Source organism: Enoplosus armatus, chromosome 12 (assembly GCF_043641665.1).
Source record: "Enoplosus armatus isolate fEnoArm2 chromosome 12, fEnoArm2.hap1, whole genome shotgun sequence".
NCBI classification, from domain to species: Eukaryota; Metazoa; Chordata; class Actinopteri; order Centrarchiformes; family Enoplosidae; genus Enoplosus; species Enoplosus armatus.
Genome location: NC_092191.1, coordinates 21,108,806 through 21,122,423, shown reverse-complemented (window position 1 = coordinate 21,122,423; position 13,618 = coordinate 21,108,806). Strand labels below are relative to the sequence as shown.

At 46.2% G+C, this 13,618-nt stretch overlaps 1 protein-coding gene across 3 annotated transcripts in view; it reads right to left on the bottom strand.

Moving 5' to 3' along the window:
• The window catches only part of rims1a (regulating synaptic membrane exocytosis 1a), a 77,382-nt gene that overhangs the window by 39,702 nt on the left and 24,062 nt on the right, over nucleotides 1-13,618 (bottom strand). For all 3 annotated transcript variants that reach the window (XM_070915641.1, XM_070915642.1, XM_070915643.1), the window contains exon 4: nucleotides 11,819-11,830. In XM_070915641.1, coding sequence (XP_070771742.1) covers nucleotides 11,819-11,830 — 12 coding nt within the window. The remainder of the gene's footprint in view (nucleotides 1-11,818; nucleotides 11,831-13,618) is intronic.

The window sequence follows — 13,618 nt, the reverse complement described above, 5'->3', positions numbered from 1 at the left end:
GACGCACTCTATCAGTCAAGTCCAATCTTGGCGCCTTCAAACGCACACCAGCTGAAATGCATTTGAGAAACAAACGTGGCGCCCTGTGATGACCGTTCCTGCGCGCACATGGCCCGTCAACATCGCTGTCAGTTCATATCGACGAGGGATGTGGGTTACATCCTCGAAATAGATGCGAGGATTCATCCAGCGAGACAGAGCGGGGCATGAGGGCCTGCAGTGTGAACGCAGCCGTAGTCATAGCCGTGTGTTGACATCAGTGGCGGAATGAGAAAGGGGGAATGACAGGGGAAGTGAGGCTGGGCGGGAAGTAAAGAGACAGTGAGAGCGTGGAGGGAGGGAGGGGAGGTTCGAGTCAGTCCCTCTCCTCCAGCCACCAGGGTTCTCATTACTCCTGAACACTCCCCAATGACTCTTTAAAGAGAGCTAAAATAAAACACTCTGGCATCGGCCACCCCCCCACACCCCCCTTCTCTTCCTCTTACCCTCCCTCCCACTCTCCCTCTCTCTCTCACCCCCCTTTCCCTCCCATTTCTCCCTCCTCCAGATTGCTTTTGATTAAAGCTACAAAAGCCGAGGAGAAAACAGCTTTACACCAACGCAGCTATATTTATCCTGCCAAACACCCCAGCACCACCAGGGAGAGAGGGAAAACGTGTGCTCAAACACACACACACACACACACACACACACACACACGAACACACACACACACAGTAAAGAAAGCAAAACACTGCCTCATGTGGGACATTATAGCTTTGGTGAAAACATCCACCAATCTGTGATTTTCTGCAGCCAGACCGGCGAGGTGGACGGCTGCCAGATCGACACTGCGGAGACGGTCCACCCGTCCATACATTTGCAGGCAGTCACGCGGGACTTTCGACGCATATTTAAGGAACATCATCGTGGTTTTCTGCATTTAATCCCTGCATTTCATCCAACGGTGTAAGAGCTGCTCATGAACAGCGTTAACGAGGACGCGACAGAGAGCAAACAATTCAAACTACTGTGAGCAAGTTCTGGAAAAGTGTAATAAATACCATTGCTGACAGAAGAATTGCCCCACACAACCATGGACGTGTGTGTGCGCGCACAAGCTGTGGAGCGTAGCGGGGGCCGAAGCGACCAATTATTTCCTTTCGTCGTTTGGTTTATAAAATGGTGACAAACGCCCATCACGAGTTCCCAAAGTGACATTCATTCAAGTTTTGTGCGACCAGCAGTCCGAAATATTCCATTTACAGCGGCATGAGGCAACAAATCCCCACACTGGAGAAGCTGGAACCATCAGTCACGGGACTGTTTTCGCTTGACCCCAGTGACCCAACTGGCCAAAACTGATGCGGGAATATTTCAACTGTAAATGTAACCACCTCAACGTACTCAAGCACCCCTTCGAGGTACTCGCAGTTTGACCGGTCACAGCAGGGAAGGCACGGGTGTAAATGAAGCTGCTTCAGTGTCATGCAGCAGGACAGTAATTTAGTGTAGTGATTTGAGGTTACTTTTATGAGGTGCATTTGCTTAAGCAGAAATTACTGAAAAGTAAAGTACTGGATACTTGTCTTCCTTTTTTTTTTTTTTTTTTGGACCAAACAACACAACAACCTCAAAAGGTTAAGCAGCACAAATAACCGCACGACATGCAACGGACGCAAAGCAGAATCTCATGGGTCACGTTCATTCAATGGCATGTTGTTGCTGTTGTGGTCAACAATTCAGACAGATGATGAGGTGACCAAGGCTGGTCAGAACTCAAGATTTTCTCATTAAAAATGTGTACATACTATATACAGTTATGCACATTTGGCACATCACATGTACTTTAATAGCTCTTGTTGCCCTCTAGTGTCTAGTTAGCTTATGGCACCCATCTGGGTCTTGATATTTTTATGACTGAGTGATTGTGCAAGTCATCTCTAAATTACACTTGTACTGTACAATGTGATGTCACTGTCTTCCGGTGCGCGGGCAGGTTTTCTGTAGTGTTGTTAAAGACTGTAGGTTGATCAGCCCACACCTAACAACTCGGGCGACGGGGGTCGTTTGGTGTCAGGCCAGGTGGCCTGTTAGCCAAGCGGTTCAGCACCACGGCCAGGGCCGCCAGCCGCTAGACAACGAAACACCTGCCGGGGAGTGTGTATTTTGTAGCAACGGGCCACGCTTCGGGGTGGTAGATGGTCTCACCTGTCAATTTTCCCTGCTGGCGGACTCCTTTCACTCCCCTGCCGGAGCAGTGATTGTGTTTCGCCTCTGTGAGACGTTGAGAGTGTGTTGATACCGCAGAACAAATGGCCAGTGTTGTGGAGATATGGAGCGGTGAGCTGTTATTTTATAAAGAGACTCACTTAATCCCATAGTAATCCCTGTATTAGATCACACTCAGATGGTGAAACAAGCGCCGGAGAGGAGGAACCGTAGGCAGGCAGCTCACACACACACACACACACAGAAAGGATGGACTTACATATAGGCGGCTTGTGCAGACTCACACACAACCTTACATACAATCAAATATATGCACATGAGCAGCGGTGCACACATGCGGACACGAACTGCCCGCTCCTCTCTGCACACACGCCAACTGCAACAACAGCAGCAGTGTGTCACATGACCACAGTAAGACCCCCCCCCCCCCCCCCCCCCCCGAGATGAGTTTGTGAGTGAAGGAGAGAGCCAGAGAGAGAGAGAGAGAATAGCTTCTCCACAGATGGAAACTAGGACACCAAACCCCTGTGTGTGTTTGTTTTGCGTCCTGCTGCATCTGCGTGTGTGTGTGTGTGTCCGTCTGTGTATGTGTCTATTTGTGTCTGTCGAGGAGTGGTGTGTGTGTGTGTGTGTGTGTGTGTGCATCCGCTGGGGTTGTGCGTCCGCCATGTGTGTGCATCATTGCTCATGTGTATATGGTGCGTTTCGTGGGGGCCTGTGTTTGTTGTTTGACACAGAGTGCGACGATGAATAATCCAGCGGTGAGATCTTGGGAGTTTGTGCAGCTAGGTGTGCGTTTCCTGGAGAGAGCAGGCCGCCCAGGGAAATGGGAGGGAGCGAGGGGTCCAATTCCCCAACGCAAGCCCTTCACCGGTGCCTGCATTCCCGTTTTCAGATCTGGCCTCTCTTCTTCACTCAAGATAAAATAACTGGTATCTACTGTATACATATGCACCAGCCAAATGCACTCATGTTTTCTCCTTCGCTGGAAAGTTTAACACACCTCCTCCGCCACTTTGGCCAGGAGGCGACGCGGACCCAGGCGACCGAATCTGCTCTTGCTTTGCTCCGAAACGCAAACCCACATGAGCAAAATTAGCTCAAGAGGATCAAGAGAAAATAATCCAAAGCGTGCGAGGAAGCATCATCTCACGGTCAGAAGACGACATTGTTGAATGACGCTGCCATTCACCGCCATTGGATTGGGGAGGAGGCAGATTATCAGAGACATATCCAACAGCCAATCATTGTTTATTTATATGGCGCCAAATCACAATAGAAGTCATCTCGTGACACTTTACATATGGAGCAGGTCTGGACCGTACTCTTTATAATGTTATTACAGAGACCCAACAGTTCCCACCATGAGCAAGCACTTTGGCGACAGCGGCAAGAAAAAAAAGTACCTTTAACAGGCAGAAACCTCGAACAGAACCGGACTCTAGGTGGGCGGTCACCTGCCTTGACCGACTGGGTTGATAATAATGTACGTCACCCCAAAAGCTGACAACGTGTATTCCCACGATCTGCCACATCGCCATATTTCAATTTTCACTGACTGTCATGATTAGAAACACTTCCAATGCAAATACTGTGAGAGTTTGCATTTAAGAAGCAAAACTGAAAACTCTCTGTCATGATATGAACTTGACATGACATTAGCGTTTTTGCTCCCTTTTGGCAGTTTGGACTTTTACGTAACATTCTAGACGATTCCACCGTTAAACTTGGAATCTGTGCGTTAAGTAGGATGCGGCCTGTCGGATGCGTCGAGAGAAGAAAACGCGATGACGTTTCGTTTTTTGTAACATTTCTGTTTGAGGTGAAACAATCAAGATGCAAAGTGCTAATGAGCGCGCTTCAGAGGCGCTGCTACAGGCTAACTGCCTCCCAGCTGGAGCTCCGAGGCACAGACGCGATGGTGGCGTCAATCCTCTCATCTCCCTCTCTCCGGGAAAGACGCGTTGAACTGTTCCTTTAAAGGATGTTCCATGATCAGACATCATAAATGTCCACGTTGTTCTGGTCAGTTACACACTACTAGCCACCAACGTCTCCAGAAAAAACATCAAACATGGGGCCATGTTAGTGACTCTTCCACGTTGTCGCCGTCGTTCTGACCGCTACTCCCCAATGAGATGAAATCAGAGTCTGTCACTGCCTCCTTCTGTCTCTCCAGCCGGCGGCCAGACCTCACAGTGTACACTAAACATGATGTACCGTCACGTAACACTTCCATCGGGCTGAAACGCGCTGAACGCCCGCCGCCTAACAGGTGGAACAAATACCACATTTTACCCGAAGGGAGGGGAGTGGGAGTGGGAGGAGGGGCGGGACCAGGAAGCAGCCTCAGCCAATGACAGCTTGACGTATGGCACCGGCAGCATGCGAGGCGGGCGCCGTAACCGAGGGCGTCAATAAATCCTGCACTAAGGATGAAAGACTGCCACAAAGGAGATTAGTGTCCACAGCAGCTAATGAGGTACTATATCAGAGCAGCCCGGCACCCGCAGCAAAACACACACACACACACACACGCACACACACACACACGTGAGCACACACATACTGTACAGAGTACACACATGCACACACAAAAGCTCATACACAAATAAGTGCATTCGCCGACACCCAGGTGCATTGTATTTGTACAATAATAACACATGGAACACTAGTCCCACAAGCAAGCACAATGCATGATGGGATGCACACAATTTCTCTTAGGCACACACACATACAGTATAAATACATGCACAGGGGGCCGTATCTACAGTTAAATAGCTGATCAATATTGTAAATAATTTACTTTGGCTCCCTGCAGACGTTGCACAGCGGCCAGGTGAGGGCCGCTGTCCCCGGGCCACGTGTATTACATTTCACTGTGATTGTACCTCACATGATTACATGTGACAAATAAACTTGATTGATTGATTGATCGATTGATTGATTGATTGATTGATTGGATAACTGTAGCTCAAGCTCCATTCCCTATGCGAACAAGCGCTGCCTTTTCTCCAAATGACGACAAAGATAATGGCTTTTATGAACATGCATAGATGCTGGGATATGGTGAGTGTGTGTGTGTGTGTGTGTGTGTGTGTGTGTGTGTGTGTGTGTGTGTGAAAGGGAGAGAGAGAGATACAGTAAGGCAGGTATTTACACTCTCCTCCCATAATAGAAATGTGTTAATATTTCATTGGGTGTTGGAATCCACCCTCTCCAATCACCAGCGCGTTTCACACACACACACACACACACACACACACACACACCTACACACACACTCTTTCTCTGATCTTGGTGCACAGTAGTCGTAGTAGTGCAGTCGAGACGCTGCACTTCCCTTTTTTCACCACTAAATGTCTCTAGTTGGCAAACGTGGCACCTGGTAACGTAAAGGTCTGCCTGAGTGAGCGAGGGCTTGAAGTGTGCATGCGTGTGAAAGAGAAAAAGAAGGGAGGGGGCCAAGTGTATACTTCTTTTTTTACATTTTTTTATTAATTAAACCTCCGTGGGTTCAGCCAGTTTTTGACTGCTGCGCACCCCGAGACTAAACCTGAGATGCCTGTTGATTGTTGAAAGACCTTCGCAGTAACTGTGGCATAAAACTTAACTCAACCACCGGAGTGTGCCTTTAAACAATGATGGAGCTCACAAAGTTTCCAGAGATGCCAAACACCGTCTGCCAGGCTGAACTACGTGTATACAATGAATGCATAATACATCTAGAATGTCCATTTGAGCAGTAGTGCAGCCATAAAACCACAGTACAACCACAGTTTTTTTTTTTTTATAGCTTTGAAGAAGCTCTGGAACATTTCTAACTTTAAAGCTACGGTCGTAGAAGTGAAAGCATTTAACATTGTTTTAAAATATCGACAGCAATTTGAGCGGTTCGTGGTAACTCTTGAACGGAACTTTGGGCATCGACGCAAATGCCGTCACGTCGCTTTTTTAATCCCTATCCTAGACATCATTCTGCTCTTTCGTTGCTTCTCTCGCTAAAACATCTTAAACTTTTGCAACCCTTTCTGAACCCCGGATACATTTTCATTACACTGATGAAAGAATACGGACGCTGGATTTGTGTTTATGAATGAGGATGCCGAGCCTCCCTTCCTTCCTTGTGTGTTTAACAGCGCCGCACATCCCGGGGTGTCTGCACAGTGAGACTGTATTTGTGTGTGTGTGTGTGTGTGAGAGACCCTGCTTTCGTAAAGGGGAGTGTACAGCAACGAGCCGGAGAGAGATGGCACCCTTAAGACCAGTCAATGAGAGATGGACGTGGAGACGGACGCAGCTAGCGAGACTGGCGATCAATAGTAATCATGAGGCGCTGTGGCGTTAACAGCAGATGACACATCGCTCAGGCTTTTCTACCGCGCTGCACCCCGACACAAAGCAGCACAAAGCCATAATTCCTTGTAGGCTTGGATCAATAGATGTACATTTGCAAAAGTATCAGGCGCACAGTAAGATGATTTTTTTTATTTATTTATTTATTTTTAAGTATTTTTGCTCATTCCTCTCAAGGTGCAAGACTAACTCTTTTTTTCTTTTTTTTTTTTCGGTCACGGTGGCCCGGCAAAGGGAGCCGTATGGCGGCTAACGTGACAGCTAACCGACAACACTGTGTTCGAGGCGTTTTGACCCAGGGGGAAAAGTAAAGGAGTGTGGCACTGTGGCTCTGCGACGCCTGCAACGGATCTACGCAAGCATGACACAGACTCTCGTCTCTGAGCTCACAAACACCTCCCCCAGGGCAAGCTGTGACACACAACTATTGCATTAGCAGGATGGCACGGAAATGTGTAACGAACGGACACGCCGGGTACTCCTGGAACTCGATTCCTAAAAGTAAATACAGGAGGGGGGGCTGTGGGGGAGGAGGGAGTGAAACCGCAGCGACGACTGGAAATAGTGAGAAAGAGGTTTATGCTGCAAGTGTAAGTCCTAAATCTGATGATATAGGCTGCCTAGTTAACAGTAGGTTGTGGTTGTAAATGATTGGTGGGTGCAAGAGTTTTGGGAAGTATTTGTCATTACCATACCATTTGGTGTGAGTATGGATTAAGCAAACGATTTAAAATGTGGTGATTAGTGAACGTCAGAGGTGTTGGCACGCATTTCTTTCACTTTGGACAGAGCCAGGCTGACTTTTCCCCCTCTGTTTCCAGTCATTATGCTAAGCTAGGCTAAACTACGCCTGGATCCAGCTACTTAACGCACAGAAAACGACTCTGTGCGTTAACTCCACTACCATCACTACTCTACTCCACCAGAGAACCCCCCCCCCCACACACACACACACCATGACATGTAAGATAGGCGTCTTCATACATATATACATCTGACTGACATGCTTTAGCTTGTTTTCCCTTTCTTTCTTATCAAAGGTTTGTCCATCTTGTACTTCTACTTGTCGTTTTGCTTCATCATTTTCTTCGTTTTCCAGATTCACCCAGATTTTCTCGCGGCACACATTTTGACTTGTCGTAGCAGGAAAAAAAAAAAAAAAACAGTGTGAGTGGGACTAATAACAGTGGAAATGGCTTTGTTCTAGAAATCACTGCGATTTAATAATTGCTCGAAGTTACACTACAATAGTTACGCCTGTGTTTGACAGGTCTTGTCTTGTGTGGAAAAAGGTCTATTCAACTTTAGTTTCACTACCCTTGTTCATTTCAGTTTTATATCAATGTGCATAATGAAAATAATGAACCACTATGTGTGCCCAGATTTGATTTGTTTGCTTTGTTACCTGCTCTCCCTTGATTTACTGTAATAGTCTTGTGTTGTGTATATATTGGAAAACCTAATAAGAAATTACCCCCCCCCTCCCCAGAAAAAAAAGATAATTTAATAATGGTTCAGCCCTAAATGTAATCAGGAGATGTTCAAAATATCTGCATCCTCTCCATCCACTCTTACAACGTCTGTTCTAAAATAGCTTGTTCATAAAAGCAACATAACGTCTATGGGTAATAGCACCAACATCAGTGGGCTGAAAACACCAGTGGATGAAGCAGCCGTGCCAGTAATTCTGAATCCGAATTGGTCTAAAAACAGCAATCTACCAGTGCCGAGCAGTGTAAGTTATAGCCACATAAAAGCACTGAAATGCAGCCCTGGACATAACAATTAGAGAGAGGAGAGGTGTTGGTGAGCGTGTGTGTGTGTGTGTGTGTGTGTGTGTGTGTGTGTGTGTGAGAGAGAGAAAGTAACACACAACGCTCCCGTGAGAGGAGGAATCAAGACTTCAAAAAATGGCCCCTTTCTGCGAGAGACACTTCGCTTCGGCGCAACAATATAGTAGCTATCAAGCTTCCGTTTTTAATTTTTGGTTAACTTTAATAACGCAAATCATGAACAATCCAGGCCTAGAACATAACCTTGGACATTATTGGACAGCTATTACCAAACCATATAATATTTAATAATATAATTTTTTTTGTATGTTTTTAGCCGCCTTTAACAAACGCCCATAACTTTGTGGGTTGAACGCCGCCAGCTCACAGAATAGGCCAGCCCCAATAATTAGCCACGGCATGGTTTCGGTTATCATGGCTGTAACAGCAACAGCAGGACGGGAAGGGTCAAACCGTGCGTTTAAGACAGCAGAAATTAGATGACGTTCAAAGAGAGCAGGGGTGGATGTGATGTATAAGAGAGCCCATTGCTGAGCTAGTAAAAATGGCAGCTGTAGTTTTTTGTTTCCTAAATGGTTTAACTGTGGTTCAATTTTTGTTAAAATCGAATAGAAAGTGTTTTTTTTTGCGAAAGCCCGGCCATCCGTTGAGCTTTGTGGACCAAATGGTGGAAATGCAAATGTTATAGGCTAGAAATGTTGACAAACCGGGTAAATTTAGTAGCTGTAACCACCATGGCTGAAGCAAGCCAGGAACAGTGGTGGGCTGTGAGGCCATTTGGAGTGTAGTGTAGTGCCAGTGTTGCCAGATTGGGCTGACAAAAAAGTAGCCCAAGCAGAGCCCAGAACCTAACCAGTTATCATAGTAGTCATGAAAGTAGTTTATTTTCATTTAAGAAGGTTCTTTTTTGTGTATGAGTGTATGGTTACAATAATTAAAAATACACAGCAGAAGTCATAAAATAAAATTAAAAAAAAAAAGTCTTTTGAACTCAAAATGACATTTGGTTTTGATCGTCATCAGTTAGTGTCCAGCTGGCCTTATTGAACTCAGTGCCCTGTCAATGTCGATCATACTAAGGGCCGATCTGGCAAACCCCGACAGTGGCCACTATTGGAATTGCAGGTCACGTGACACCTTCTGGGCCGAATGATTTCGTTGCCTAAGCAACCATAAGAAAAGAGACAGCTGTAAGGCAACGCACACGAACACGTGCTGTCAGATAGTTTTGCTTGAGATTAGGGGTCACTACCTGAAATGTCTTAACACCTCGTGGTAACTTCTAGAAATATTCCCAGGAGCTGACCCACGGAAAAACCAGTTTAAAAAGCACTTTGTTAAAAAACAGTTATACTGATCTAGACTGCACAACACACTGATAGGCTACATATCATTCAGGCCCAGGGTTGTCCTTGCCAACGCTTTCACTTTAACTTTGAGTGTTTAGTTTGAGTGGAAGTGGAAAAAGCGGGCAGAGTAACTTTGCACTTTTGGACCGCCGTGCCAGGCAAGATTAATCAATCCCCAAGTAATTAAATGAATCCATGTCAAACAGTAATTCAAACCCGGTCCTGCTGTCCAGCTATACAGCCAGTGCTACATAAGGCCTCCATTCTGCCAAAATTTTCCTCTTTAGAGCCAGTGATTGTTGTACCGAGCTTTAGCAAGGGAGCGAGACTGCTATGTACAGCACACCAAAGCACTCTCGGACAGCCGTGGCGCTCAAGCCCAGCCAACTATCATCAAAGTGCCGGTTTGGCAGCTGCCCTGAGGGAAGGCAGCCAAGGCCAAGTACGGTTCTAAACCTGATACAACTACACAAGCAGAGGAAGGTGTTAAATGCATGTCCGCTGGGAACGCTTCTCCAGCAGCATCATATCGGACGATTCCGCTGAACTCTTGATTAACCAGGCCACTCGACGGAGCAGGAAGTCTTCTTTACAGCAATGGAGCAGGCCAATACACCAAAAACCTGTGTGTCAGTAACCCCAAGAAAAACGCCAGATAGGGTGGCCAGTCGACCCCTGCCCTCCATCTGCACATCCGCCTGTTAACTGTATGTACTGCTGCTGAGTACACCATGGCAAGCAAACTTGCAAGCGTCCAGTTGTGCTATCTTGAAGCAATAGTTTGACGTTTTGCGAAATTGGCTCATTCGCTTCCTTGCCGAGAGTTAGAGAATTATCGTAGCAACTACTTCCTGGAGTGTCTGCTGGTTGCCTGGCAACCTCACAGTGATGACGAGAGTCCAGGTAGTCACTTCGCGTGGCCGAAGCATAGTCCGACACATAACCTCCCGTAAAACTCCATTAAGGTGCCGGTAGGTAGGCATTACATCTTTTTTTTTGTGTGTTTTTGTGCTAAGCTAAGCTAGCCTGCTGCTGGCTGTAGCTTCATATTGAACGGACAGTTATGAGTATCAATCTAAGAAATCTAAGAAAGCTAACAAGCATATGTCATCAGTTGATAACAAAGACATTTAGCGAACTTCTGCTTAGCAAAACTGAACTAATTAGAATACATTTTTATCTACTGTGTGTATCTAAATCTGACGCTATACTTCAAAGACAACTTGGATGGAGGTCCGCTTTCCCGACGTCATTATGTAGGCTACATTCAGAATGTCCACAAGTTCTTTGAATTATCCTGAGTGGCAGTGAAGTGACAGTAACAGTCAAAGATCGTGAGTGCGATGGTCACGGATGGATGAAAAAATGAAAGATGCATCCGTTATTAACACTTCTACAATACAATACTCTCAGTAGTAGAGTTTCTTTGCGTCAAAAGATGGTTTTGAAAGGCGGCTCTTCGGCTCCACCCATTCAGGGTTTCGCTCAGCAAAATGAGATTATCTTAGAGCAGCTGTGACAAATGAAATTGAAATGAAATTCTCAGGTATGGATTGCTGTTCAGAAGGGGCAGGACACAGCTATACCCCACTGTGATAATCTGGGCCTTTCTGCATGGGGTTTACACATTTTGCCCTCGTCCGCATCGGCGCGTAGCCACTTCCTCCCGCACAGTACGCTTTCACTTGCAAACTCTATAATTGTCCAGAGTGCATTGCTTGATTCTCTGAGGTCCCGGTCGTTTCCCTGCATGTAATGCACTATTAGCAGATATAGAAAAACAGTGGATGAATAGATTGTTTTAATCTAGTTGCGAGATGATGTAGTTCATGAGATCTCCCTACAAGGTGGCAATTAAAGTATCTTATAAAATGATAATACATGCCGCAAAAAACAATCATTAATACAATTAATGCTACTACTACTACTGCTGCTGCTTCCACTGCTGATACAGCTCGTACCACTTGTAATGATAACAGACACGTGGACAGACAGACATACATACATATCTGAACCCATTAAGATGGACTGTCTTAAAGGTTTGCAGGCAGGAGTTATGTAGTCCAGAAAAGAGAAGAAAAAAAAACAAAACAAAAGCACAGCACTCACCACTTTGTCCTCCTGCAGCCCAGTCAGCCATTCATGTGTAATGAAAAGAAAGACAGAAAGAATGTGAGCAAAGATGATATCTGAAAGCATGGCAATGATCCTACAGCCCTACCGGTAACAAGCCCCGTAACACACAGATATTTCAGTCTCCAATAACGTTACAGTTCCTGGACGGAGAAGAATGTGCTCCCACTCTTAAATACCTGATGTTTCAGCCGAAATGTTCCCGACGAAGTCCTTATACCCAGACAACAAAATATCGCTCGCACGGCCGCAAGAGGTCGCTTGGCACAAAAAGGGTAAGGATGAGGTTGCTTTAAAGAATGGCTCTGCGTCTCGGGGGAAATGTTGCTCTCTTTCGAAGAGTTAAAGGAAAAGACCGACGCGTCTCTGGTGTCTGTGTTTTAAGTGAGGAGCTTGAGCCGTGTGGCCGGTTAGCAGCAGCTCATCGAGAAACTGGAAGCAGTGGGGGAAACAGCGAGCCCGTTTCTCTCTAAAGCTCCCTTAAGCTAAGCTAGGCCATTCGGCACCTGGCTCCAGATCCGGGACTTAACGCATAGACACAAGAATCTATTGTCTTGTCTAACTTTCGGGGGGGGGGGGAAAGTGACAGAGAGTGAGTATTTCAGGAAATGTCAACTATTTCTTTAAGCGCTTGGACAAACAAGCAATGCTGTCGTTTTTTTCTGGTGCAGACGGTAACTAATTTCCAGGCTGTATCATTTTCCTTTAATAGTTTTTCTCATCATAAGTTTTCAGAAAAGTAATATAACGAACACTGCAAAGCCATAGTGCTGCCAATAACCAAAGTATCATATTAAGAAATAGATATACAATAGTGACACGTTTAACTGTAGCACCTTGCATGTGAAGGCTTTAAAATGTGTGTGTGTGTGTGTGTACGAAATCCACCTTTCAAAGACCTTCTCCCAGTGAATGCAGCTGCCTCCCACCCCAACACACCACCCAGGACCCCACAGTTGAACTCTCCCCATGTCAGGCAGCAACTAATTAGGATGTACTTTTGAGTGTGCGTGAGTGTGTGTGTGTGTGTGTGTGTGTGCGCGTGCGTGTGCGCGTGTGTGAGGTCATTAAATGCCACACTGGCGGTGCAGGGGAGGGAAGGGGGTGGGAGAGGGGACGTCACCTATTTCAGAGGAAGACTCGTCTCCCGATGCCAACACACACACACACACACACACACACACACACACACACACCTACACCCTGCTGTGTGTGTATAGGGCACCTCCGGACCCCTGGGAGACCGAGACAGAGTGGGAGACCACCCCCTTTGTCCACAGCTCAGTCTAACGCCCAATTAACCTTTACCAGTGCCTGGGTCACACACACACACACACACACACACACACACGCACACACACACAGGTGGAGGCACGCGTAAATACACAGTAACACACACAGATCCTACATGCAGTACATATCAACACACATCCAGAGCATAGTATACACTCACGTCTCGTCACCTCCACCTGAGCTCCAACACCTGAGTCCCTGGTATAGCCTGATTGGACATACAGATGCTTGTGCTGTACAAGTGTACTTGTACTTACTGCACCTCTCAGTGCAGATTTGGATTCCATGATAAATAGATGAACTCATGTGAACAGGCCTCAACACAGCAATCTTTCCCTCAGACCACTTGACGTAACTGTTATAATTTAGATAAAATATTTAAAATAATTTTAGAACCTGAATGAATGGCCTTGTATGGAGCCCCAAAGCCGCCGAAAGTAAAAGATTATCAGACGAGTGAAACATGTAGCAGAGTGTTAGTTG